Here is a 24,301-nt window from a genome sequence, read left to right as displayed (position 1 = left end):
CCCTCCGCCCCGCCCCCGCTGCCACTAAACAGCTGTATAAAGGAAGTACCGACACTCCCTTTTGATGCGAACTTCCCTGGCCCACCCTCGGACCAGCGAAAGTGAATTTTGCCCCGGAGCACAAGATTAAAACCTCCCCCTTTTAACTGGCCGGACTTTCTGTATTTTGTTTCCTGTGTTGCGAATCTCTCAACAATATTCACATAGTAGGTGTGCCGCAAGAGGCAGAAAGGAAGGGAGGGACAGAGAATATGTTTGAAGAAATAATGGCAGAAAACTTCCCTAACCTGGTAAAGAAAATAGTCACAGAAGTCCAGAAGTCACAGAGAACCCCAAGCAAGAATGCAAACAGGCCCATGACCAGGCACATCATAATTAAAATGCCAAAAATTAAAGACCAAGAGAGAATCCTAAAGGCAGCAAGAGAAAAGAAAACTATTACCTACAAAGGAGTTCCCATAAGGCTGACACCTGATTTCTCATCAGAAACTGCACAGGCCAGACGGGAATAGCATGAAGTACTCAAGGTAATGGAAAGCAAGGATCTGAGACCAAGATTACTATATCCACCAAGGCTGTCATTCATAATAGACTGTTAAATTAAAAGCTTCCCAGACAAAACAAAAAACAACAAAAATCAGGCTAAAGGCATACATCACCCCCAGGCAGTATCTGTACATTTCCTTGTGTGTTTGTGTGTCTGTGCCCCTTGGCAAACGGCTTAAGAGGCAATCTCCCTAAGAGTGACTCCCTATGGTGAGGGAAAAGTAGACAATAAGTGCTTCTTCCTCACCCCCAGGCAGAGCCCCTTTTGCCCCTGCTTCTCCCAGCCTGTGATGTGCCCCAGGGGGTCCCATCCCAAGGATGGATGAAGTGAAGGGTCAGTTCATAGAACCCCATGCCCAGTTTGGGTAGGGGTTGGAGAAGACTCTGATGGCAGAAAGAACTTAAAGAGTGTGGAGGGAGAGTTTTTAGGGAGAACTCTGGGCCCTGGGAGAAGGGCAGGAAGACCCTGGATCCCTGGGAAGAAATGTGTAGGTGGGTGCACATGGGGGAAAGCTGAGGGGTAAGACTCCTAGGCCCCTGGCCCCTCCTGGGAATGAGGAACTGGCCACCTCTGGAGAAGGCTGGGAGAGTCCTGTGGAACTCTGGTCTCTGGAGAGCAGGTCACTCACTTGCCCACACCGGGCCTAGGCTGGGACCTAGCTGAGGCAGGTGCCTGGGCTGCTTGGAGCATCACTCCCGGATCTCTGGGTCCTGGACCTCTACTGGACTTGCAGGGCCACATGGGAGCACTGGGGTGTGTGCGGGAGACAACAGGAGCGAGAACCAGGCCCTGTGCTCTCTCTAAGGGGAGGGGGGAGGGCAAGGAGGGACCGCATTTACCACAGGTTCATGTACATGATGAATGCACAATGCATCACTCTTGATGTTGATGTTAGCACTTTATTATCTTCAGCCCCAATTTGAGCACCAGCCTGGGCAATCCAAAGGAACAAGAGCCTTGGAGGCAGGGTAGTGACTAATGTCAACTTGAACAGAAATGTGGGAATGCTGGCAGTCCTGGGCCATTCCCAATCAGCCCTCACCACCCCTACTTCACCCCCGCCATGTGGCGGCACCAAGGAAGCCAGGCGTGTGCCCAAGGTCACACTCAGAAGGGATGCTGAATTTACTGCTGTTGGATCTGATCGAACTCCTTTTCCCGAAGTTCACTCCGTTTGATCTTGCCAGTGTAGGTTTTGGGCAGCTCAGGGACAAACTCCACCTGGGTGAGGAGAAAGTAAACCATCCTGAGTCCTGCTGTCACTTCCTACCCGTCCCCACTCCTCTCTTCACCCTGCACGTCCCCAAACAGGCTGCAGCAGGCTGAAACTCTATTCTCTGAGTCTCAATTTCAACTCCATAAAATACATGGTTAGACTGTTACAGGCTGCAGAGAGGATTAAATGAAATAAGAATGTATGTGAGGCATTGAATCCAGGGCCTGGTACGTGAAGTAAATATTCAGTAACTGTTAGCTACACAGCTTTACAACATGCACTGACTATAAACATTAAGACAATGTAGGAAATGTTCACTTGTTGACATACGTATCCTTTCAAGCTTTGTTTATCAACAAATTCAATAATATTTATTATGTATATTCTCTCATAGCCTGCTTTTTTTTGTCTTAATAATATATAGTGGTACTTTTATGTTAAAAATAAAAAATCGACAGCATTTTCAATTACAGGATAATATTTTATTTAACACATCATTTAATAATTTCTCTATTGAACTTTTTTGTTATTTTCACACAATATTTAAAACAAATGCAGCCCTGGACGGCCTGGCTCAGTTCTTGGAGCGTGGACCCACACAGCGAAGGGTCGAGGGTTTGATTCCAGATGAAGGGCATGTACCTCCATCCCAGGCCCCAGTTGGGGTGCGTACAGGAGGCAGCCAATTGATGTGTCTCTTTACATCAGTATTTCTCTCTCTCCCTCCCTCCCTTACACCCTCTTTAAAAATGAATAGAAAAATATCCTCAGGTGAGGATTGACAATAAATAAAGATGTAAACAGGAGAGGAGAAAAAATGGCGACGGAATAGAGTCGTGTGTGGAGTCTGGTCCTGGGGCGGAGAGTAGGAGCAGAAGAGGTTCGCAGGGGGAGTGTATATTGGCAAGCCAAGGGACAGCTAAACTCCAGGAGAAGGCGGGGGAGTGCTGGCCAGGGTTCCCCTGACCTTGCAGCACCCACAGGGGCTGGGTCTCCTCCCGGAGCTGCGGGCTCACCGGGCGCCTCGCCATTTTGCAAGGAAAGGAGGATTTTATTGGAAACCTGACTTTCCGCGACAACTGCAAACACTGAACATCTGTGAGCACCAGAACACCGGTCCCCTATCGGCGCAAACATTCAGATTCAAAGGAACTCTTCACTGCACCACGGAAAGGTCAGATTTCACCTGAAATAAGGAGTGGTTTCTAATCCCCTCGGTGGGTGAGGGAAGCGCTGGGTAAGGGAAGCGCGGCAGCTGCAGGACCGGCAGGAACCAGGAGGTCTGTGCCTAGAAAAATCGGCGGCAGTTGGAGCTGCCGTGATCCGTGAATGTGGAAGGGGGTCCTCTGAGCTGCTAACAGAAGTAACCTCTTAAAAGCAACTCATTTTAATCTGACGAGGAGGATCAGACTAAGAATTTTCAAAGGAGTGCAGGTTCCTTAGTCTGGCGCACAGACCCACTGTCCGCACACTTGGGCTCTTTCCGACTCTGATTGCTAAGCCCAATACATAGAAAAACCCAGGTGGAAACCCTGAAAGACTGCAGGGGGGAGTTGTTTTTCCGGAACCTGGGGAGCGGAGCTTGGTGTATCCATCGGAGAGGCAGCTCTGAGGCGCACACCTCCACAAACCGGTAGTGAGTGCCATAGAGGGAAAAAAAAAGAAAAAAAAAAAAGCTAGAGAGGCCCGGAAGTCAATTCAGAAACCCTGCCACCCAGGGGCTGAAACGCTAATTGTCTCTGGTGTAATAAAAAATAAATACGAGAAATTAAGACACGGCCGGCTTAAAAAGCAGGACTGGCTTACAACACTGAGAAGCAGTGGAACGAAGCTGAACTGAAATACCGCCCAGACTTGGAAACAGGCGTACCAAACAGAATAATAGAGGAAGTGAATGACAGCCGCTACTGCACATTTTAGTCTTCCTATTTTTTAATTTTTAATTCTTTTTTCAATTTTTTTATTCTAATTTTTTTATTTTCATTTTTTGCATCTTTTACTTAAGAAACTAAATTTTTTTCTTTTTCCTCACTCGATTTTCACCTTTTTAATTATTACATTTTTATTTTCAATCACCACTATTATTACTATTATTTTACTTTTTTTTTTTTTAATGTCATTTGATTTTCTCTTTCTTGTATTGTGGGATTAGTGTCCTACATTCTATTTGCATCTCTTCATCGCTTACCCTATCTCAACGCTAACATTTTGCCATCACTCTCCTCCTAACCTTTCCCCTTTTGGTCTCCGGTTTATCTTAACCCTTTCTGGCTATAGATTTTCCCTACTTTTTCAGTTTACCCTCTGCTAAAATTTCACCCTACTTATATATCCAATTCCCAACCCCTTGCTCCAAATCCATACATACCTCTCTCTATGCTACCTTAAAATAATTATTTTTCTCGCTGGCCTTTTGTTGTTGTTTGCTTGAATGTTGATTAGATTGAACTTTTATGTTTTTTTATGAGATTGTTTTGATTATTCTTTTTGTTTGTTTGTTTGGTTCTTTTGTTTGCTTTGTTTTTGTTTGTTTTTTACTTTTGTTTTCCCTTGCCTCACTTGATATTAGTTGGTGTTACAGTTTGTATTAATCTCCAGGCTCGTGTTGCTGGAATTTGCCGGGAATAGTGGTTGTTCTAGTGGAGTCTACTCCCCATATATATAGTTTGTTCCCCTTTTCTCTCTTAGTATCGTTCTTGTCTCTCTTACTTTTTTTTCTTTTCTTCTTTTTTTCTGCTCTTTTCCCAAGTTCAGATTCACACTCTTTTTTTTTTGTTCTTTCTTTTTACTCTCCCTCTTCCACTCCTATTCCCAAATTTGTCTTTCTCTGGTGGTTACCTTTATGGGAGGTTATTAATATCGTGAATACAATTCTGTTCAGTGCCTTGTGTGTTGTGCCTGGTTGTGTTGTATTTTGTACCTTTAAATCAATGCCGGAGAGAGAGAGAACTATATAACCAGACATCCGGAGAAGAGAGACCATGGGGAGACAAAGAAATAGCCCCCATAGGAAAGAGAAGCAGGCATCACCAGAAAAGGAAGTAAACGAATTAGAGGCAAACAACCTATCAGAGAAAGAATTCAGAGAAATGATCATAAGGTGGCTGAAAAGGATGGAAGACAAATTCGACAATATGAGTAAGAACCAAGAAGAAATGAAGAACCAACAAGAAATGAAAAATGGCATCGCTGCTGTAAAGAACTCAATAGAAAGCATCAAGAGAAGACTAGAAGAAGCAGAGGACCGCATAAGTGAGCTAGAAGACAAGATGGAAAAAAAATACCCAATTACAACTGCTTCTAGAAACAAAAATTAGAAAGCATGAGGAGAGCCTAAGGGAACTTCGGGACAACACAAAACAAAACAACATCAAGATAATAGGGGTACCAGAAGGAAAGGAAACGGAGCAAGGAATAGAAAACCTGTTTGAAGAAATAATAACAGAAAGCTTCCCTGATATAGGGAAGAAAAAACCCACACAAATCCAAGAAGCTCACAGAGTTCCAAGCAAAATGAACCCCAAAAAGACAGACGCAAAGGCACATTATAATTAAATTGGCAAACACCAACGACAAAGTAAGAATCTTAAAAGAGGCCAGAGAGAGACAGACAGTTACATACAAAGGATCCCCCATCAGACTAGCAACTGATTTCTCAACAGAAACTCATCAGGCCAGAAGGGAATGGAATGAAATATACAAAGTCATGCAAAGGAAGGGTCTCAATCCAAGAATACTGTACCCAGCAAGGCTATCAATCAAAATTGAAGGTGAAATCAGGAGTTTCACAGACAAAAAAGGGCTAAGGGAGTTTATCACCACCAAACCAGCAATGAAAGAAATGCTAAAGGGTCTGCTGTAAAAAAAAAAGAAAGAAAGAAAGAAAGAAAGAAATAGGAAGCAAAGAAGGAACACAGGGGTATAGAATAAAAATGGCGACAAATAAGTGCCTATCAATAATAACTTTAAATGTAAATGGATTAAATGCCCCAATCAAAAGATACAGGGTAACAGATTGGATAAGAAAACAAAACCCAGATATCTACTGTCTACAGGAAACCCACCTCAAAAAAAAAAGGATGCATACAGACTGAGAGTAAAGGGATGGAAAAAGGTTTTCCAGGCGAATGGAAATGAAAAAAAAGCTGGGGTAGCAATACTTATATCTGACAAATTAGATCTCGAGGTGAAGGACATAACAAGAGATAATGAAGCCCACTTCATAATACTAAAGGGAGAAATCCAACAAGAAGAAATAACTCTGGTAAACATATATGCACCCAATACAGGAGCACCAAGATACATTAAAAAACTCCTGGAAGATATCAAAGGAGAGATTGACAGCAATACAATCATAGTAGGAGACTTCAATACCCCACTATCACCATTGGACAAATCCTCTAAACAAAAAATCAGCAAAGAAACATCAATCCTAAATGACTCACTAGACCAGATGGAATTCATCGACATCTTCAGAACATTTCACCCCAAAGCCACAGAATATACATTCTTCTCAAGTGCACATGGGTCATTTTCAAAGATAGACCATATGTTAGGACATAGGCAAAGTCTCTCCAAATTCAAGAAGATAGAAATCATACCAAGTATCTTCTCAGATCACAGTGGCATAAAACTGGAAATCAACTACAATAAAAACAACCCAAAGAAATCAAACACTTGGAGACTAAACAGCATGCTATTAAACCATGACTGGGTTACCAAAGACATCAAGGAAGAAATAAAAAACATCATGGCAACAAATGACAATGAAAACACAACAATCCAAAATTTATGGGACACAGCGAAAGCAGTCCTGAGAGGGAAGTTCATAGCTCTACAAGCCTACTGCAAAAAACAAGAAACAATGGTAATAAATTACCTAACCCAACAACTCAAAGAATTAGAGAGAGAGCAACAAGAAAAGCCCAGTGTAAGCAGAAGGAAAGAAATAATAAAGATCAGAGCAGAGATAAACGACATAGAGACCAAAGAAACAATACAAAAGATCAACAAAACCAAGAGCTGGTTCTTTGAAAGGATAAACAAGATTGATGAACCTCTAGCCAGGCTAACCAAGAAGCAAAGAGAGAGGACCCAAATAAACAAAATCAGAAATGAAAGAGGTGAAATAACAACAGACCCCACAGAAATAGAAAGGATTGTTAAAAGATACTACGAACAACTTTATTCCAACAAACTGGACAACCTGGAGGAAATGAACATATTCCTAGAAAAATATAACCTTCCAAAACTCAATCAGGAAGAATCTAAACAGCTCAACAGGCCAGTAACTATGGAAGAAATTGAAGCAGTCATCAAAAAGCTTCCGGCAAACAAAAGCCCGGGTCCAGATGGCTTCACAGGAGAGTTTTACCAAACTTTCAAGGAAGAACTAAAACCTATCCTCCTCAGACTATTCCAAAAATTTCAAGAGGAAGGAACACTTCCAGGCTCCTTCTATGAAGCCAGCATCACCCTAATACCAAAACCAGATAAAGACAACACAATGAAAGAGAATTACAGACCAATATCCCTCATGAACATAGATGCCAAAATCCTCAACAAAATCCTAGCGAATCGGCTCCAGCAATACATCAGAAAGATCATACATCATGACCAAGTAGGATTTATCCCAGGAATGCAAGGATGGTACAATATCCGCAAATCAATAAATGTGATACATCACATAAACAAATTGAGAGATAAAAATCACATAGTCATATCAATAGATGCAGAAAAAGCATTTGACAAAATCCAACACCCTTTCTTGATAAAAACTCTCAACAAGGTGGGAATAGAAGGATCATACCTCAACATAATAAAAGCTATATATGATAAACCCACAGCAAACATCATACTCAATGGGCAAAAACTAAAACCATTTCCCCTAAGAACAGGAACAAGACAAGGATGCCCACTCTCACCACTCCTGTTTGACATAGTACTGGAAGTATTAGCTATCGCGATTAGGCAAGAAGAAGAAATAAGAGGCATCCAAATTGGAAAAGAAGAAGTGAAGCTGTCCTTATTTGCAGATGACATGATATTGTACATAAAAAATCCAAAAGATTCCATAAAAAAACTAATAGACCTAATAAATGAATTCGGCAATGTAGCGGGATACAAAATTAATGCCAAGAAATCTATGGCATTTCTATACACCGATAGTGAACTTACAGAAAGAGAGACTAAAAAAGCAATCCCATTTACCATCGCACCAAAAAAATTAAGATACCTAGGAATAAACTTAACTAAGGAGGTAAAAGACCTATACGTGGAAAACTTCAGGACACTGAAAAAAGAGATAGAGGAAGACGTAAACAGATGGAAGAACATACCATGTTCATGGATTGGTAGAATCAACATCATTAAAATGTCCATACTACCCAAAGCAATCTATAGATTCAATGCACTCCCCATCAAAATACCAACAGCATATTTCACAGACCTAGAAAGAACTCTCCAAAAATTCATCTGGAATAATAAAAGACCCCGAATAGCCACAGCAATCCTGAGAAAGAAGAATAAAGTAGGTGGGATTTCAATACCAGATTTCAAGCTGTATTACAAAGCCACTGTTCTCAAAACAGCCTGGTACTGGCACAAGAACAGACATATTGATCAATGGAACAGAATAGAGAATCCAGATATCGACCCAAACCACTATGCTCAATTAATATTTGACAAAGGAGGCATGAACATACAATGGAGTCAAGACAGTCTCTTCAATAAATGGTGTTGGGAAAATTGGACAGATACATGCAAAAAAATGAAACTAGATCACCAACTTACACCATACACAAAAATAACCTCAAAATGGACACAGGACTTAAACATAAGACGGGAAACCATAAAAATACTAGAAGAAACCACAGGCAACAAAATCTCAGACATATGCCAAAAGACTTCTTCACTGACACTGCCCCTAGGGCAATGGAAGCTAAAGAGAAAATTAACAAATGGGACTACATCAAAATAAAAAGCTTTTTTACAGCAAAAGAAACAATCAACAAAACAACAAGAAAGCCCACTGTATAGGAGAACATATTTGCAAATGCCATCACTGATAAAGGTTTAATCTCCAACATCTACAGGCAGCTTATACAACTTAATAAAAGGAAGATAAATGATCCAATAAAAAAATGGGCAACAGACCTGGACAGAATATTTTCAAAAGAAGACAGAAGGAAGGCCAAGAGACACATGAAAACATGCTCAAAGTCACTTATTATCCGAGAGATGCAAATCAAAACAACAATTAGGTACCATCTCACACCTGTCAGAATGGGTATCATCAACAAATCAACAAACGACAAGTGTTGGCGAGGATGTGGAGAAAAAGGAACCCTCGTGCACTGCTGGTGGGAATGCAGACTGGTGCAGCCACTGTGGAGAACAGTATGGAGTTTCCTCAAAAAACTGAAAATGGAACTCCCATTTGACCCAGTAATCCCACTCCTGGGAATATATCCGAAGAAACTAGAAACACCAATCAGAAAGGATATATGCACCCCTATGTTCATAGCAGCACAATTCACCATAGCTAAGATTTGGAAACAGCCTAGGTGCCCGTCAGCAGATGACTGGATCAGAAAACTGTGGTACATCTACACAATGGAATACTATGCTGCCATAAAAAAGAAGGAATTCTCATCATTTGCAGCAACCTGGATGGAAGTGGAGAACATTATGCTAAGTGAAATAAGCCAGTCAATGAAAGAAAAATACCACATGATCTCACTCATTAATGGATAGTAAAGAACATTATAAAGTGATGAACAAAATGATAGATACAGAGACAGTAAAGCATCAAACAGACTTTCAAATTACAGGGGGAAAGTTAGGGAGAGGTGGGGGAGATATGAAATCAAACGAAGGACTTGTATGCATATAAACATAAACAATGGACGCAAAACTCTGGGGGGTGAGGGCATGTGTGGGGGTGGGGTGGGGGGGTAATGGTAAGATATGTACACATATAATACCTCAATAAAAAATGTAAAAAAAAATAAATAAATAAAATTTAAAAAAATAAAAAAATAAAAAAAATAAAAGATGAAAAAGACAACATAAATGTAAATTATTGTTAATTTTCTGCAATGTTGTTTAAATAATCAATAAAACTATCTTATGGAAAAAAAATAAAGATGTAAACAGAAAAACAAATGCAGCAGAATAAAAAGAATAAGAATGAACTGCCACAGATGAGATTTAAAATGGTGGCAGAGTAAGTGGATGCTGCACAGGAACAAACTGGTATTACAACTAAAATACAGAAAAATTTCCTGAATAATCAAAGGAAAACTTGCAGGAGAGAACCCTGATGTCTGAGGAACGAAAGTCAAGACTGAATGGAGACTTGTCGGAGTGGTGGAGGTGGGAAAGGGCTGGCTGGGTGCCCAAGGACAGCAACTGAAGTCCTGGAGAGATATTTCAGCTGTGGGGGGTGCCACTGAGAACTCTGGGGTTTAATCCCCAAGCTGAGCTCCCCAGCAGAGATAATAAAAAATGAGGACGATACCCACATAACATCTTCTGTGAAAAGCAGTGAGGTGCTGTCTGCCAGGGAATAACAGCTGAAAATTCAGGCACCCTCTTAAAGGGCCAATGCACTAAATTCCCTGTGGAGACACCCACCTTGTCCTCTGGCAGAGGGAGGGTGAACTGGACTGGAGCTGTGAGAGCATAACCTAGGAATGTGGACTCGGGGGGATAGAGCTCAGAAGGCAGACACCCCAGTTTACTGGGCTGAGTCATTCCCTCAAGGGGTCATCTTCTCCACATAGACATTTGCCTTGCCTTGACGGAGACAGGTGATACACCCTACTGGAAAACACCTTGCCCTGAGGCCACTTAAGAGATTAAAAGTATCAATTAGCCTCCAGGCAGAAGCAACTGCCCCACCCTGTTGAAAAAACTCTTGCCACACCTGCCAACAATTGCCTGGGGGCAATTCAAGTCAGAATCCTTTCAGTCTGTAGGCAGAAGCAGGCACTGGAGGCTTTGAGTCTTTGCCTGATCTAATTAGTCAGAAATAGCCTTTAACACTGTCTTGCACTAGAGATTGAGTGGTGTACAGGATCTACCTAATACATAGTCACAAATCCAACAGACAGTCAAAATGAGGAGACAAAGAAACAACCCCCAAATGAAAGAATTAGAGAATTCTCCAGAAGAAGAGATAAATGAAGCAGAGATAAGAAATTTATCTGAATCAGAGTTCAGAGTAATTATGGTGAAAATGCTCAACATCATGAAAAAATATATAGTAGTTATGAAAAAAGCACAGTCTGAGATAAAGAATGACATAACACAAATAAAGAACACAGTGGAAGGAATACACAGAAGATTAGGGGAAGCTGAGTATCAAATCAGTGAATTAGAAGACAGAGTTGAAAATATCATTCAATTAGAGAAACAAAAGGAAAAAACATAAAAAAACAGGAGGACAGCTTAAGGGAGTTGTGGGACAACATGAAACATAACAATAATAAATAGCAGGTGTGCCAGAAGAGGCAGAAAGGGAGAAAGGCATAAAGAAGGTGATTGAAGGAATAATGGCAGAAAACTTCCTTAACCTGGTAAAGGAAAAGGTCACACAAGGCCAGGAAGCACAGAGATCCCCAAACAAGAAGAACCCAAAAAGGCCCATGCCCGACACATAATCATTAAAATGCCAAAAATTAAAGACCAAGAGAGAATCTTAAAGGCAAGAAGAGAAAAGACCTCAAATAGCCTCAGCAATCCTGAGGAAGAAGAACAAAGTAGGAGGGATCACAATACCAAATATCAAGCTATATTACAAAGCCACTGTTCTCAAAACGGCCTGGTACTGGCACACGAATAGACATATAGTCCAATGGAACTGAACAGAGAACCCATAAATCAACTCAAGCCATTATGCTCAATTAATAATTGCTAAAGGAGGCAAGAGCATACAATGGAGTCAGGATAGTCTTTTCAATAAATGGTGTTGGGATAATTGGAACAATTTATACAAAAAAAATGAAACTAGATCATCAACTTACACCATACACAAAAATAAACTCAAAATGGATAAAGGATTTAAATGTAAGACAGAAAACCATAAAAATCATAGAAGAATCCATAAGCAGCAAAATATCAGACCTATGCTGTAGCAATATCTTTACCCATACAGCTTCTAGGGCAGTGGAAACTAAGGAGAAAATAAACAAATGGGACTACATCAAAATAAAAAGCTTTGCACAGCAAAAGAAACCATCAACAAAATAAGAAAGCCCACTGCATGGGAAAACTCATTTGACAATGCTATCTCAGACAAAGGTTTAATCTCCAACTGATACAATTTAACAAAAGAAAGATATTCACCATAGCTAAGATTTGGAAACAGCCTAAGTGCCCATCAGCAGATAAGTGGATTAAAAAACTGTGGCACATCTACACAATGGAATACTATGCTGCGGTAAAAAAGAAGGAGTTCTTACCATTTGCAACAACATGGATGGAGCTGGAGAGCATTATGCTAAGTGAAATAAGCCAGGCAGAGAAAGATAAATATCACATGATCTCACTCATTTATGGAATATAATGAACAACATAAACCAATGAACAAAAACAGATCCAGAGGCAGAGAAACATCGATCAGAACCTCAAACCTCAGGGAAGGTAGGAGAGGGTGGGGGTAAGGGGGAGAGATCAACCAAAGGACTTATATGCATGCATAGAAGTCTAATCAATGGACACAGACAACAGGGTGTTGGGGGGTAATGGGGGAATAAGGACACATATGTAATACCACAACCAATAAAGAAATTTTTTAAAAAGGAAGATAAAAAATCCAATCAAAAAGTGGGCAAAGAACCAAAATAGACACTTTTCAAAAGAGGACATACAGAAGGCCAAGAGACATATGAAAACATGCTCAAAGTCACTAATCATCCAAGAGATGCAAATCAAAAGGACAATGAAGTACAATCTCACACCTGTCAGAATGGCTATCATCAACAAATCAACAAATGACAAGTGCTAGCGAGGATCTGGAGTAAAAGGAACTCTCGTGCACTGCCAATGGGAATGCAGACTGGTACAGCCACTGTGGAGAACAGTATGGAGTTTCCTTAAAGACTAAAAATGGAACTCCCATTTGACCGCGTAATCCCACATCTACAAATATATCCCAAGAAATCAGAAACACCAATCAGAAAGGATTGCACCCCTATGTTCATAGCAGCACAATTTACAATAGCTAAGATTTGGAAACAGCCTAAGTGCCCATCAGCAGATGAGTGGATTAAAAAATGATGGTACATCTACACAATGGAATACTACCCTGCTATAAAAAACAAGGAACTCTTACCATTTGCAACAGCATGGATGGACCTGGAGAGTATTATGCTAAGTGAAACGAGCCAGTCTGAGAAGGATAAATATCACATGATGTCACTCATTTGTGGAATATAATGAACAACATAAACTGATGAATAAAAATAGAGCCAGAGGAAAAAAAATTTAGAATAGAAGTAATCCTGTTATTTGCAGATTTTTAATATTTTCTACAACTTTTGTGATATTATGCTATGTTGATACAGTTTTGGTAATATTATTCTATTTAAAATCTTTTTTCTCTTGAAATATTAATGTTTATTACATGTAATATTATTATATTTGAAATAATTTTTCTTGAAATATTGTTTATTGCTTGTAACATTATTATATTTAAAATTGTTTTCTTTGAAATATTAATGTTTATTGCATGTAAAGGGCTAATTATTTTGTATCTAAAAAAGAATGGACTGCATGTTTTAAGGATATATATAATTTTGTTAACATTTGTTAGTTGTGTACATAAGTAAGTATTGAGGGGCAATATCAAATGTATTTCTTAGTATGAATCACGCTTAAGAATAGTTAGAAAGTGGCTGACTTGGATGTCTTTTTCAAATTTTGAAAGATGTTAAATACCCTCCTTGGGTAGCTTTGGGCACTGGTCTGATTTTTTTGCCCTCATAGTAATGTGCAGCACGTTTTGGGGTTTCTGACCCAGAACAGAGGTTCCATCCCATTCAGTTGGCGGCATCCACCCCTAAGCCCAATTGCTTCTTCTGCAGAGAAAATGCTCGTTCTATGTTCGGTTCCAGCCTCTCCCGGCCACCCGACCAGACTTGGGGCAGCGGAGCTCAGAAGGGCACGAGCATGGGCCCCACTCACCTTCCTCGGGTACTTGTACGGGGCCGTCACTGACTTCACGTGCTCCTGCAGCTCCTGGGTGAGCTGGTCCTGGTCATGGGACAGAAACTGTGGGGTCAGGACAATGAAGGCCTTCACCACCTGCAACGCAGAACCAGAGCGGGGGCTCAGGGTCAGTGTCACCCAGTTGCCTGGTTTAAATAGTAAGTGTTTATGCAATGAATGGCAAAACAGCTGACACCCGAGCCTTTGGAAACAGACAAGACCAGGTTCAAATCCAAATACTTCAATTTCTACTCTTTCCCTTGCAAAATTACTTAACCTCAAATTCCTTCTCTGTGACGTGCGCAGAGTACAGGTTCATCCCATGGAGCTGAACATGATGGCCTTATGTTCAGATTCCATGAGCTAGTACACATAAAATATGCACCTAGTTTAACTTTGTTATTATCCTCAGCATCATTATTTTCATCACCATTTTTAGCACTAATGTATGTACAGTTCTGTGCCTGGAACCTGCGGTCATTTAATAATTGTTGGTTGCTTACTGACCTTATTGTTTTTGTTTTTTAAGTAGTTGTTGATTCTTTTCTTTTAAAATACGTTTTTATTGCCGAAACTGGTTTGGCTCAGTGGATAGAGCGTCGGCCTGTGGACTGAAGGGTCCCAGGTTCGATTCCAGTCAAGGGCATGTACATCGGTTGCGGGCACATCCCCGATAGGGGGTGTGTAGGAGGCAGCTGGTCGATGTTTCTCTATCATCGATGTTTCTAGCTCTCTATCCCTCTCCCTCCCTCTCTGTAAAAAATCAATAAATATATTAAAAAAATAAAATAAAATACGTTTTTATTGATTTCAGAGAGGAAAGGAGGGGGAGAGATAGAAACATCAATGATGAGAGAGAATCATCACTCTGCTGCCTCCTGCAGGCCCCCTACTGGGGATCTAGCCTGCAACCTGGCATGCGCCCTGAATGGGAATCAAACCTGGTTCCTGGGTCGACACTCAACCACTGAGCCACACAGGCTGGGCTGACCTTATTGCTTTTATATTGTTATTTATGTCCCCGTTTAATTGCACAGGCCTTGTACCTAGTAGGTGCTCAATAAATTCAGTGATTGCAATGGAAACAGAGTGCTGAGATTTACATCCTGGCTCCACCACAGTGTAATCCGGACAAGTTATTTAACTTCTTTATGATGTTTCTCTGTCTATTAAAAGGGTATAATAAGTAAGATTCTCTAACTCATTAGGTAGTTATGAGGGTTAAATGAGCCAGCACACCCAGTATCTAGTCAGGATTGTTACGGATGATGCCACAGTACCTCCTGCTACCCACATGGTGTAAGTGCGCCCCGCATACCCACTGCTCTGGCAGTTTCCCCTGCACCAGCCTTCCAGTGCCCACAGGCAGACCCCATGACCTCCTGTCCTTCTCCTCACCTGCCCTCGGATCGGGTCCGGGCTGCTCACCACAGCTGACTCAGCCACCGCCGGATGCTCCGCCAGGGCGTTCTCCACCTCTGCTGGCCCAATGCGGTACCTGCGGGACCAATGGTTCCTGCTCTGCTTCTGAGCAGATGCCAGGGCTGGAGTGACCCAGGCCCTCCAATCTCATGTGTGGGAGTCACACTTCCCTGGGCACAGAGGGCAACCTTCACGAGAGCCAGGGGACTGTGAAAAGGCTCTGTGTGGACCAGGATGTGAAGACCTGGGCATTGCAAGCTCAGATGCTCCCAGGGCCTCCCCTCACTGCCTCTGGTGGGCGGTGGGGGTGGGAGGCTGTCCTCCAGGGCTGTGAGCGTGGCACAGGAACTGTCCAGCAGGACTCTTACTGTAGTCTTGGGAGCCTCAAACTTTGTCTTAAACCTTTAGGGAAATTCTGTCTCACTACATCAGCATCTCATGGAGAAATTTAAAAAGTAAAACAAACCTAATTTCCCTGATGCATCCAAGGGAAGTTGTTACTTGTGTCACTTTTTCTCCCTACATCACCTAAGCGGTAGGGACAGCAGATCAGGAGCCACACTACCTCGGTTCAAATCTGGGCCTCTCCCTGCACTATCTTGGAAACTTTCAGTGACTCAGTGTTCTCATCTGTAAAACAGGCACAATAATGGCATCTACTGGGTTAAGCAAAGCACAGAGGAGTGTACTTTCACACAGTAAGTACTCCATGAGCTTAGCTGCTATTGTTGTTGTTGTTCTGTGACATGTGTCCCATTAGAGGAACACAGAGAATAATTTCTCCAACCAATGGGGACAAATGGGGGCTCAAACAAGGTCTCCCTTTCCAATCATATATCCCCTTTAAATTGCATGATGTCTCCTGTGGTTGCACTTCCAGGCCTTCTTGAACTTTATTTTGATGTTGGGGGAAATGCACAGATACCCCAGGCCAGGGCCCTGTAGAAATGGCTGCATTCAGGAAAGGCTGTGGGTCCCATCCCCAAGGCACTGAGGAATGGTGAAGCAAGCTAGAGCCTGCCAGGCCCAGGTCAGCCACACCTACCCAGAGGCGTTGATGATGTCATCGTCCCTCCCCAGGAACCAGATGTAGCCCTCTTCGTCAATAGTTGCTTTGTCCCCAGTGTTGTAAAAGTCCCCACACTGCACTTTGGCTGTCTTCAGTGGGTCATTCTGCAGAGAGAACAGCACTCTTGTTGAAGCAGTGAGATTAGAGATATTGAGCTGCAACCTGGGGCTCAGATCTGGGTTTGAATCCTGCTTCTCACTCCACCAGGCACCTGTGCAACTTTTTTAATCTCTCTGAGTCTATTTGCTTTACATGGAAAAACTCATTGCATGCTATTGGTCAATTAATGGACAAAATACACTGACAATTGATATTAATATAACACAGTGGCTGAACAGATGGAAGATGTCAATAAACATTTGCTAAATGAATTTTCTTCCCCAAGTACCATCTCATCCTATCCTCAAAGAAAGCTTATGGCCCTGGCAAGTGTGGCTCAGTTGGTTGAGTGTCATCCCATGTACCAAAAGGTCACCAGTTCACTTCCTGATCAGGGCATATGCCCAGGTTGTGGGCTCAATCCCCAGTAGGGTGCGTGCAGGAGCCAGCTGGTCAATGTTTGATGAAATAATGGCAGAAAACTTCTCTAACCTGGTGGTGGAAAAAGTCACACAAGTTCAGAAGGCACAGAGAACTCCAAGCAAGAAAAACCCAAACAGGCCTCTGCCTTGACACATCATAATTAAAATGCCAAAAATTAAAGACTAAGAGAGAATCTTAAAGGCAACAAAAGGAAAGCAAACTGTTACCTACAAAGAAGCTCCCATAAGGCTGACACCTGATTTCTCATCAGAAACTCTATAGGCCAGAATGGAAAAGCATGAAGTACTCAAGGTAATGGAAAGCAAGGATCTAAGACCAAGATCACTATATCCAGCAAGGCTATCAGTCAAAATAGACAGTGAAATAAAGAGCTTCCCAGACAAGAAAAAAAGGCCAAAGGAGTACATCACCACCAAGCCAGCATTACAAGAAATGCTATAGGGACTGCTGTAATGAGAAGGAGAAACAGAGAGAGAAACCTACACATACAGAATTAAAGCAGCAATAAATAAGTACCTATCAATAATATGTAAATGAAATAAATGGTCCAATCAAAAGGCATAGGATATGTAAGTGAAATAAATGGTCCAATCAAAAGGCATAGGATAGCTGAATGGATACAAAAACATGAGGCAACTATATGCTGTCTATAAGAGACCCACCTCCAAACAAAAGACATGCACACGATGAGAGTGAAGGAATGGAAAAAAAGTTTTTCATGCAAATGGAAAGGAAAAAAAAAGCTGGAGTAGCAATACTCATATCTGACAAAATAGACTTCAAAATGAAGGCCATCACAAAAGACAAGAAAGATCACTTTAGTACATAATACAAAAAAGATGGATCCAACAAGAGGATAGAACCACAGTAAACATATATACACCCAATATAGGAGCACCTAAATAGATTTTAAAAACTGCTAGAGGATGTTAATAGAGAGATTGACAAGAACACAATTATAGTAGGGGACTTTATCACCCTGCTGACTTCACTGGATAGATCTTCCAGACAAAAATGTAACAAAGAGACAGTGACTCTAAAGGACACACTGGATCAGATGGATGTAATTGACATTTATAGAACATTTCATCCTAAAGTAGCAGGATAGAGTGCATTTTTCTCAAGTGCCCATGGATCATTCACAAAGATAGATCACATGTTAGGACACAAAACAAGTCTCTATAAGTTCAAGAAGATTGAAATCATATCAAGCAACTTCTCATATCACAATGGAATGAAATTAGAAATCAACTACAGTAAAAACACTCCAAAACATTCAAACACATGGAGGCTAAGTAGCATGTTATTAAACAACTAGAGGCCCAGTGCACGAAATTCATGCATGGAGGGGGGTTGTTCCTCAGCTCAGCCTGTACCCTCTTCAATATGGGACCCCTCTCACAATCTAGGACTGCTGGCTTCCAACTGCTTGCCTGCCTGCCTTCCTGATTGCCCCTAAACACTTCTGCCTGCCAGCATGATCACCCCCTAACCACTCTGCTGCCAGCCTGTTTGCCCCCAACTTCCCTCCTCCACCGGCCTGGACACCCCTAACTGCCCTCTCCTGCAGGGTTGATCACCTCCAACTGCCCTCCCTTGCAGGCCTGGTCCTTCTCAACTGCCCTCCCTTGCAGGCACGGTGCCTCCCAACTGCCCTCTCCTGCTGTCCATCTTGTGGTGGCCATCTTGTGTCCACATGGGGGCAGTATCTTTACCACATGGGGGCAGCTATATTGTGTGTTGCAGTGATGATCAATCTGCATATTACTCTTTTATTAGATAGGATAGAGGCCTGGTACAGGGGTGGGGGCCAGCTGGTTTGCCCTGAAGGGTGTCCCAGATCATGTGGGGGTTCCCTTGTGGCGTGGGGCGGCCTGAGTGAGGGGCCTATGGTGGTTTGCAGGCCGGCCATGCCCCCTGGCAACCCAAGCGGAGGCCCTGGTATCTGGAATTTATTTTTCTTCTACAATTGAAACTTTGTAGCCTGGAGTGGAGCCAAGCCTGGGGCTCCCTCCGAGGCCGGCAGCCTTTTCTGTTGGGGTTATAATTGAAACTTTGTTGCCTTAAGTGGGTGGGCCCAGCCAGGGTGTGCGGAAAGCTTTGCTTCCCCTGTTGCCGGCGGCAGCCCTGGCCTGCTCTCTCAAGCTCCATCCTGCCGCCATTTGTTTGAATTTGTTTACCTTCAATAATTGAAACTTTGTAGCTTGAGTGGAGGCTTAGGCCTGGCAAGGGCAGGCAGAAAGCTTGGCTTCCTCTGTTACCTAGGAAACCGTCTCTCTGTGGCTGTAGCCATCTTGGTTTGGGTTAATTTGCATACTCGCTCTGATTGGATGGTGGGCGTGGCTTGTGGGTGTGTCGGAGCTATGGTCAATTTGCATATTTGTCTATTATTAGGTAGGATGATTGGGTTACCAAAGAGATTAAAGAAGAAGCAAAAAGCATCATGGCATCAAATGAAAACACAACAATCCACAATCTATGGGACACAGAGAAAGCAGTCTTTAGAGGGAAGTTCATAGCTCTGCAGGCCTATCTCAAAAAACAAGAAAAGATGGTAATAAATTATCTAACCATACAACTCAAGAGTTAGAAAGAGAGCAACAAAGGAAGCCCAGGATTAGCAGAAGGAAAGAAATAATAAAGATCAGAGTGGAGATAAATGACATAGAGACCAAAAAAAAAAACAAACAAAAAAAAATACAAAAGATTAACAAAAGCAAGAGCTGGTTCTTTGAAAGGATAAACAAGATTGATGAACCTCTAGCCAGGCTCACCAAGAAGCAAAGAGAGAGGACCCAAATAAACAAAATCAGACATGAAAAAGGCCATGTAACAACTGATTCCACAGAAATACAAATGGTTATGAAAAAATACTATGAACAACTCTATTCCAACAAAATGGACAACCTAGATAAAATGGACATATTCTTAGAAAAATACAAGCTCCCAAAACTCAATCAAGAAGAATAAAAAAACCTGAATAGGCCGATAACTACTGAAGAAATTGAAGCAGCAATCAAAAATCTTCCAGCAAACAAAAGCCCTGATCCAGACAGCTTTACAGGGGAGTTCTACCAAGCATTCAAAGAAGAACTAAAACCTATCCTCCTCAGAATATTTCAAAAAAGTTCAAGAGGAAGGCACACTTCCAAGCTCTTTCTATGAAGCCAGCATTACCCTAAACCCAAAACCAGATGAAGACACCACCAAAAAAGAGAACTACAGGCCAATATCCTTAATAAACATAGATGCCAAAATCCTCAACAAAATTCTAGCAAATAGAATTCAGCATTACATTAGAAAGATCATACACCATGACCAAGTGGGATTTATTCTCGGGATACAAGGATGGTACAATATCTGCAAATCAATAAACCTGATACATCACATAAACAAACTGAGAGATAAAAATCACATAATCATATCAATCAATGCTGAAAAAATATTTGACAAAATCCAACACCCTCTCTTGATAAAAACTCTCAGCAAAGTGGGAATCGAGGGATCATACTGCAACATAATAAAAGCCTTATACGACAAACCTACAGCCAACATCATACTCGATGGGCAAAAACTAAACTCATTTCCCTTAAGAACGGGAACAAGACAGGGATGCCCACTTTCACCACTCCTGTTCAATATAGTACTGGAAGTGCTAGCCATAGCGATCAGACTAGAAGAAGAAATAAAAGTCATCCAAATTGGAAAAGAAGAAGTAAAACTGTCCTTATTCGCAGATGACATGATACAATCCGTACAAAACTCCAATGACCCCATCAAAAAACTACTGGAACTAATAAGTGAATTTGGCAAAGTAGCAGGATACAAAATTAACACCCAAAAATCTATGGCCTTTTTATACACTAGTAATGAACTCACAGAAAGAGAAGCGAAAAAAACAACCCCATTTACCATTGCACCAAAAAAATTGAGATACCTAAGAATAAACATAACTAAGGACATAAAAGACCCGTACTCTGAAAACTACAGGACATTAAAAAAGAGAAAGAGGAAGACATGAATAAATGGAAGAATATATCATGTTCATGGATTGGTAGAAACAACATAATTAAAATGTCCATACTACCCAAAGCAATCTATAAATTCAATGTAATCCTCATTAGACAACCAATGGCATACTCCAAAGACCTAGATTCTAGGTCCTAGAACAAACTCTCCAAAAATTCATCTGGAATAAAAAAGACTCGAATAGTTGCAGCATTCTTGAGAAAGAAGAACAATGTAGGAGGGATCACAATACCAGATATCAAGCTATACTACAAAGCCACTGTTCTCAAAACTGCCTCCTACTGGCACCAGAACAGACACATAGACCAGTGGAACAGAACAGAGAACCAAGTATGCTCAATTAATATTTGACAAAGGAGGCATGAGCATACAATGGAGTCAAGACAGTCTCTTCAATAAACGGTGTTGGAAAAACTGGACAGATACTTGCAAAAAAAAATGAAACTAGACCACCAACTTACACCATACACAAAAATAAACTCCAAATGGATAAAGGACTTAAATGTAAGAAAGGAAACCATAAAAATCTTAGAAGAAGCCATAGGCAGCAAAATAGCAGACATTGTCGTAGCAATATCTTTACCAATACAGCTCCTTGGGCATTGGAAACTAAAGAGAAAATAAACAAACAGGACTACATCAAAATAAAAAGCTTCTGCACAGCAAAAGAAACCATCAACAAAACAACAAGAAAGCCCACTGCATGGGAGAACATATTTGCCAATGTTTTCTCCGATAAGCGTTTAATCTCCAACATTTACAGGGAATTCATACAGCTTAACAAAAGGAAGATAAACAATCCAATCAAAAAATGGGCAGACGACCTAAATAGACACTTTTCAAAAGAGGACATTCAGAAATCCAACAAACATATGAAAACATGCTCAAAGTCACTAATCATCTGAGAGATGCAAATCAAAACAACAACAATGAAGTACCATCTCACACCTGTCAGAACGGCTATTATCAACAAATCAACAAATGACAAGTGCTGGAGAGGATGTGGAGAAAAAGGAACCCTCCTGCAGTGCTGGTGGGAATGCAGACTGGTGCAGCCTCTGGTGGAGAACAGTATGGAGTTTCCTCAAAAAGTTAAAAATGGAACTCCCATTTGACCCAGTAATCCCACTTCTAGGACTATATCCCAAGAATCCAGAAACACCAATCAGAAAGGATATATGCACCCCTGTGTTCATAGTACCAAAATTTACCATAGCCAAGATTTGAAAACAGCCTAAATGCCCATCAGCAGATGAGTGGATTTGAAAATTCACAATGGAATACTACACTGCTGTAAAAAAGAAGGAATTCTTACCATTTGCAACAGCATGGATGGAACGGGAGAGCATTATGCTAAGTGAAATAAGCAATGAAAAAAAATACCACATGATTTCACTCATTTATGGGTAATAAAGAACATTATAAACTGATGAACAAAAATAGATACAGAGGCAGAGCAGCATCGAACAGACTGTCAAAATACAGCAGGAAGGCTAGGAAGGTTTGACGGGGGGAGGTAAGAGATCAAACAAAGGACTTGTATGCATGCATAATAAGCATAACCAATGGCCGAAACCAGTTTGGCTCAGTGGATGGAGCATCGGCCTGCGGACTGAAAGGTCCCAGGTTCGATTCCGGTCAAGGGCATGTACATTGGTTGCGGGCATATCCCCAGTAGGGGGTGTGCAAGAGGCAGCTGGTCGATGTTTCTCTCTCATCGATGTTTCTAGCTCTCTATCCCTCTCCCTTCCTCTCTGTAAAAAATCAATAAAATAAAAAGAGAAAGAAAAAAAAAAAGCATAACCAATGAACTGAAGATACTGGGGGTAGGAGAGACCGGGGGAAGGTCAATGGGGGAAAAAAAAGGAGACATATGTACTACTCTTTGTAATACTTTAAGCAATAAAAAAAAAAATAAAAATAAAAGAATAAAATAAAAAAATAAGAAAAATTTACAATAAACTATTTAACCCTTCAACTTAAGGAACTAGAAAGAGGACAACAAGAAAAGCCCAGAGTAAGTAGAAGGAAGGCAATAATAAAGGTTAGAGCAGAAATAAATGACATAGAGACTAAAAACACAATACAAAAAAATCAATGAAACCAAGAGCTGGATCTTTGAAAAGACAAACAAAATTGATGAATGGTTTAGCCAGCAGATTTTACTGTGGGTAGATAGTATCACATGAGGAGAAGCGCCCCCTGGAGGCCATAGTGATGACAACAGTGACACCAAGAGAGAACCTCTGATGGCTGTTCTTTTGGAGAAAGGAGATGGAATCTGAGATCCATTTCAGGTGTGCCCAGCCTTCCATGGCCCATCTTGGAAGCTGAGAATTTCCTCTTAGTGGCCTCTACTACCCTGGGAGGGCTAGGGTTTATCTGGTCGGGAGTCTCAGCAGGTTTCCTTAGAGCCCATCACAGGTTTCTGTGATCCCTGGATTTCCCATTAGTCTCTGGGGCTGAAAGACATGGGTTTGAACTGTAGCTGTGCCATGTATTTGACACGGAGAAACACATGACCCCTACGGTCTGCAGGTGGTTTGCTCTGAGGAGTGGGGTAGGGAGGCCTCAGGAGGCTCAGGTGGTTTTCTCTGAGGAGTGGGGAAGAGGAGGCCTCAGGAGGCTCAGGTGGTTTGCTCTGAGGAGTGGGGTAGGGAGGCCTCAGGAGGCTCAGGACAGTTACCAGGTTTGCGCACACCCCGTTGGTAAACTGGAGGTAGGATGTGAACCCAGCCGAAGCCTGCATTCTTAACCATCAGCCCCAAGTCCGATGATTCCGAAGCCCGGCTTCTCTACCGCCCCAGTGCCACATGGGTCAGGAGAGGAAAGGCTGTGAGCTTTGCGTGAACTAGACCTGGCTTCACTGAACTGGAGCACATAACGGGAGATGGGAGGAGTCTCAGGATGCACAATAGAGTCCCCTCCCTTATCGCTGTAGGGGTGCTCGGGCCAGGAGCTGCAGGCGGGGCGCCCTCACCTCATACAACATGAACAGGCCGATGGGCTTGGTGGGCTTGATCCTGATGCCAAGGTTGCCTTCAGTGTTGGGCGGCAGGATGTTGCCCTTGTCGTCGATGATCTGGAGCAAGAGGTCCGTGAGGCCCCCTGCAGGGCTCCCAGCCCTCCTGCCCCTCCACCCCCCCCAAGCTCTGCCTGGCTTATGCGTGTGACACCAGTGGGGACCATGGGGAGATCCCTGTCAGAAAACAGAATGAAGCTGTCACGTCTTTGAAATCAGCAAGTCATGGGCGTGTTTGTT

At 41.9% G+C, this 24,301-nt stretch overlaps 1 protein-coding gene across 1 annotated transcript in view; it reads right to left on the bottom strand.

Moving 5' to 3' along the window:
* Positions 1-1,476: 1,476 nt before the first annotated feature.
* LOC129148786 (acyl-coenzyme A synthetase ACSM1, mitochondrial-like) overlaps positions 1,477-24,301 on the bottom strand; it is a 44,961-nt gene continuing 22,136 nt past the window's right edge. Inside the window, exons 9-13 of the mRNA XM_054714520.1 lie at positions 24,020-24,121; positions 16,444-16,571; positions 15,375-15,474; positions 13,953-14,072; positions 1,477-1,768 (exon numbers count right to left, since the gene is read on the bottom strand). Coding sequence (XP_054570495.1) covers positions 1,673-1,768; positions 13,953-14,072; positions 15,375-15,474; positions 16,444-16,571; positions 24,020-24,121 — 546 coding nt within the window. The 3' untranslated portion in view covers positions 1,477-1,672. The remainder of the gene's footprint in view (positions 1,769-13,952; positions 14,073-15,374; positions 15,475-16,443; positions 16,572-24,019; positions 24,122-24,301) is intronic.

The sequence above is a fragment of the Eptesicus fuscus genome, chromosome 4 (assembly GCF_027574615.1).
Source record: "Eptesicus fuscus isolate TK198812 chromosome 4, DD_ASM_mEF_20220401, whole genome shotgun sequence".
Classification (NCBI taxonomy): domain Eukaryota; kingdom Metazoa; phylum Chordata; class Mammalia; order Chiroptera; family Vespertilionidae; genus Eptesicus; species Eptesicus fuscus.
The sequence above is the reverse complement of the archived record's forward strand: the minus strand, read 5'-3'. Positions and strand labels throughout refer to the sequence as shown.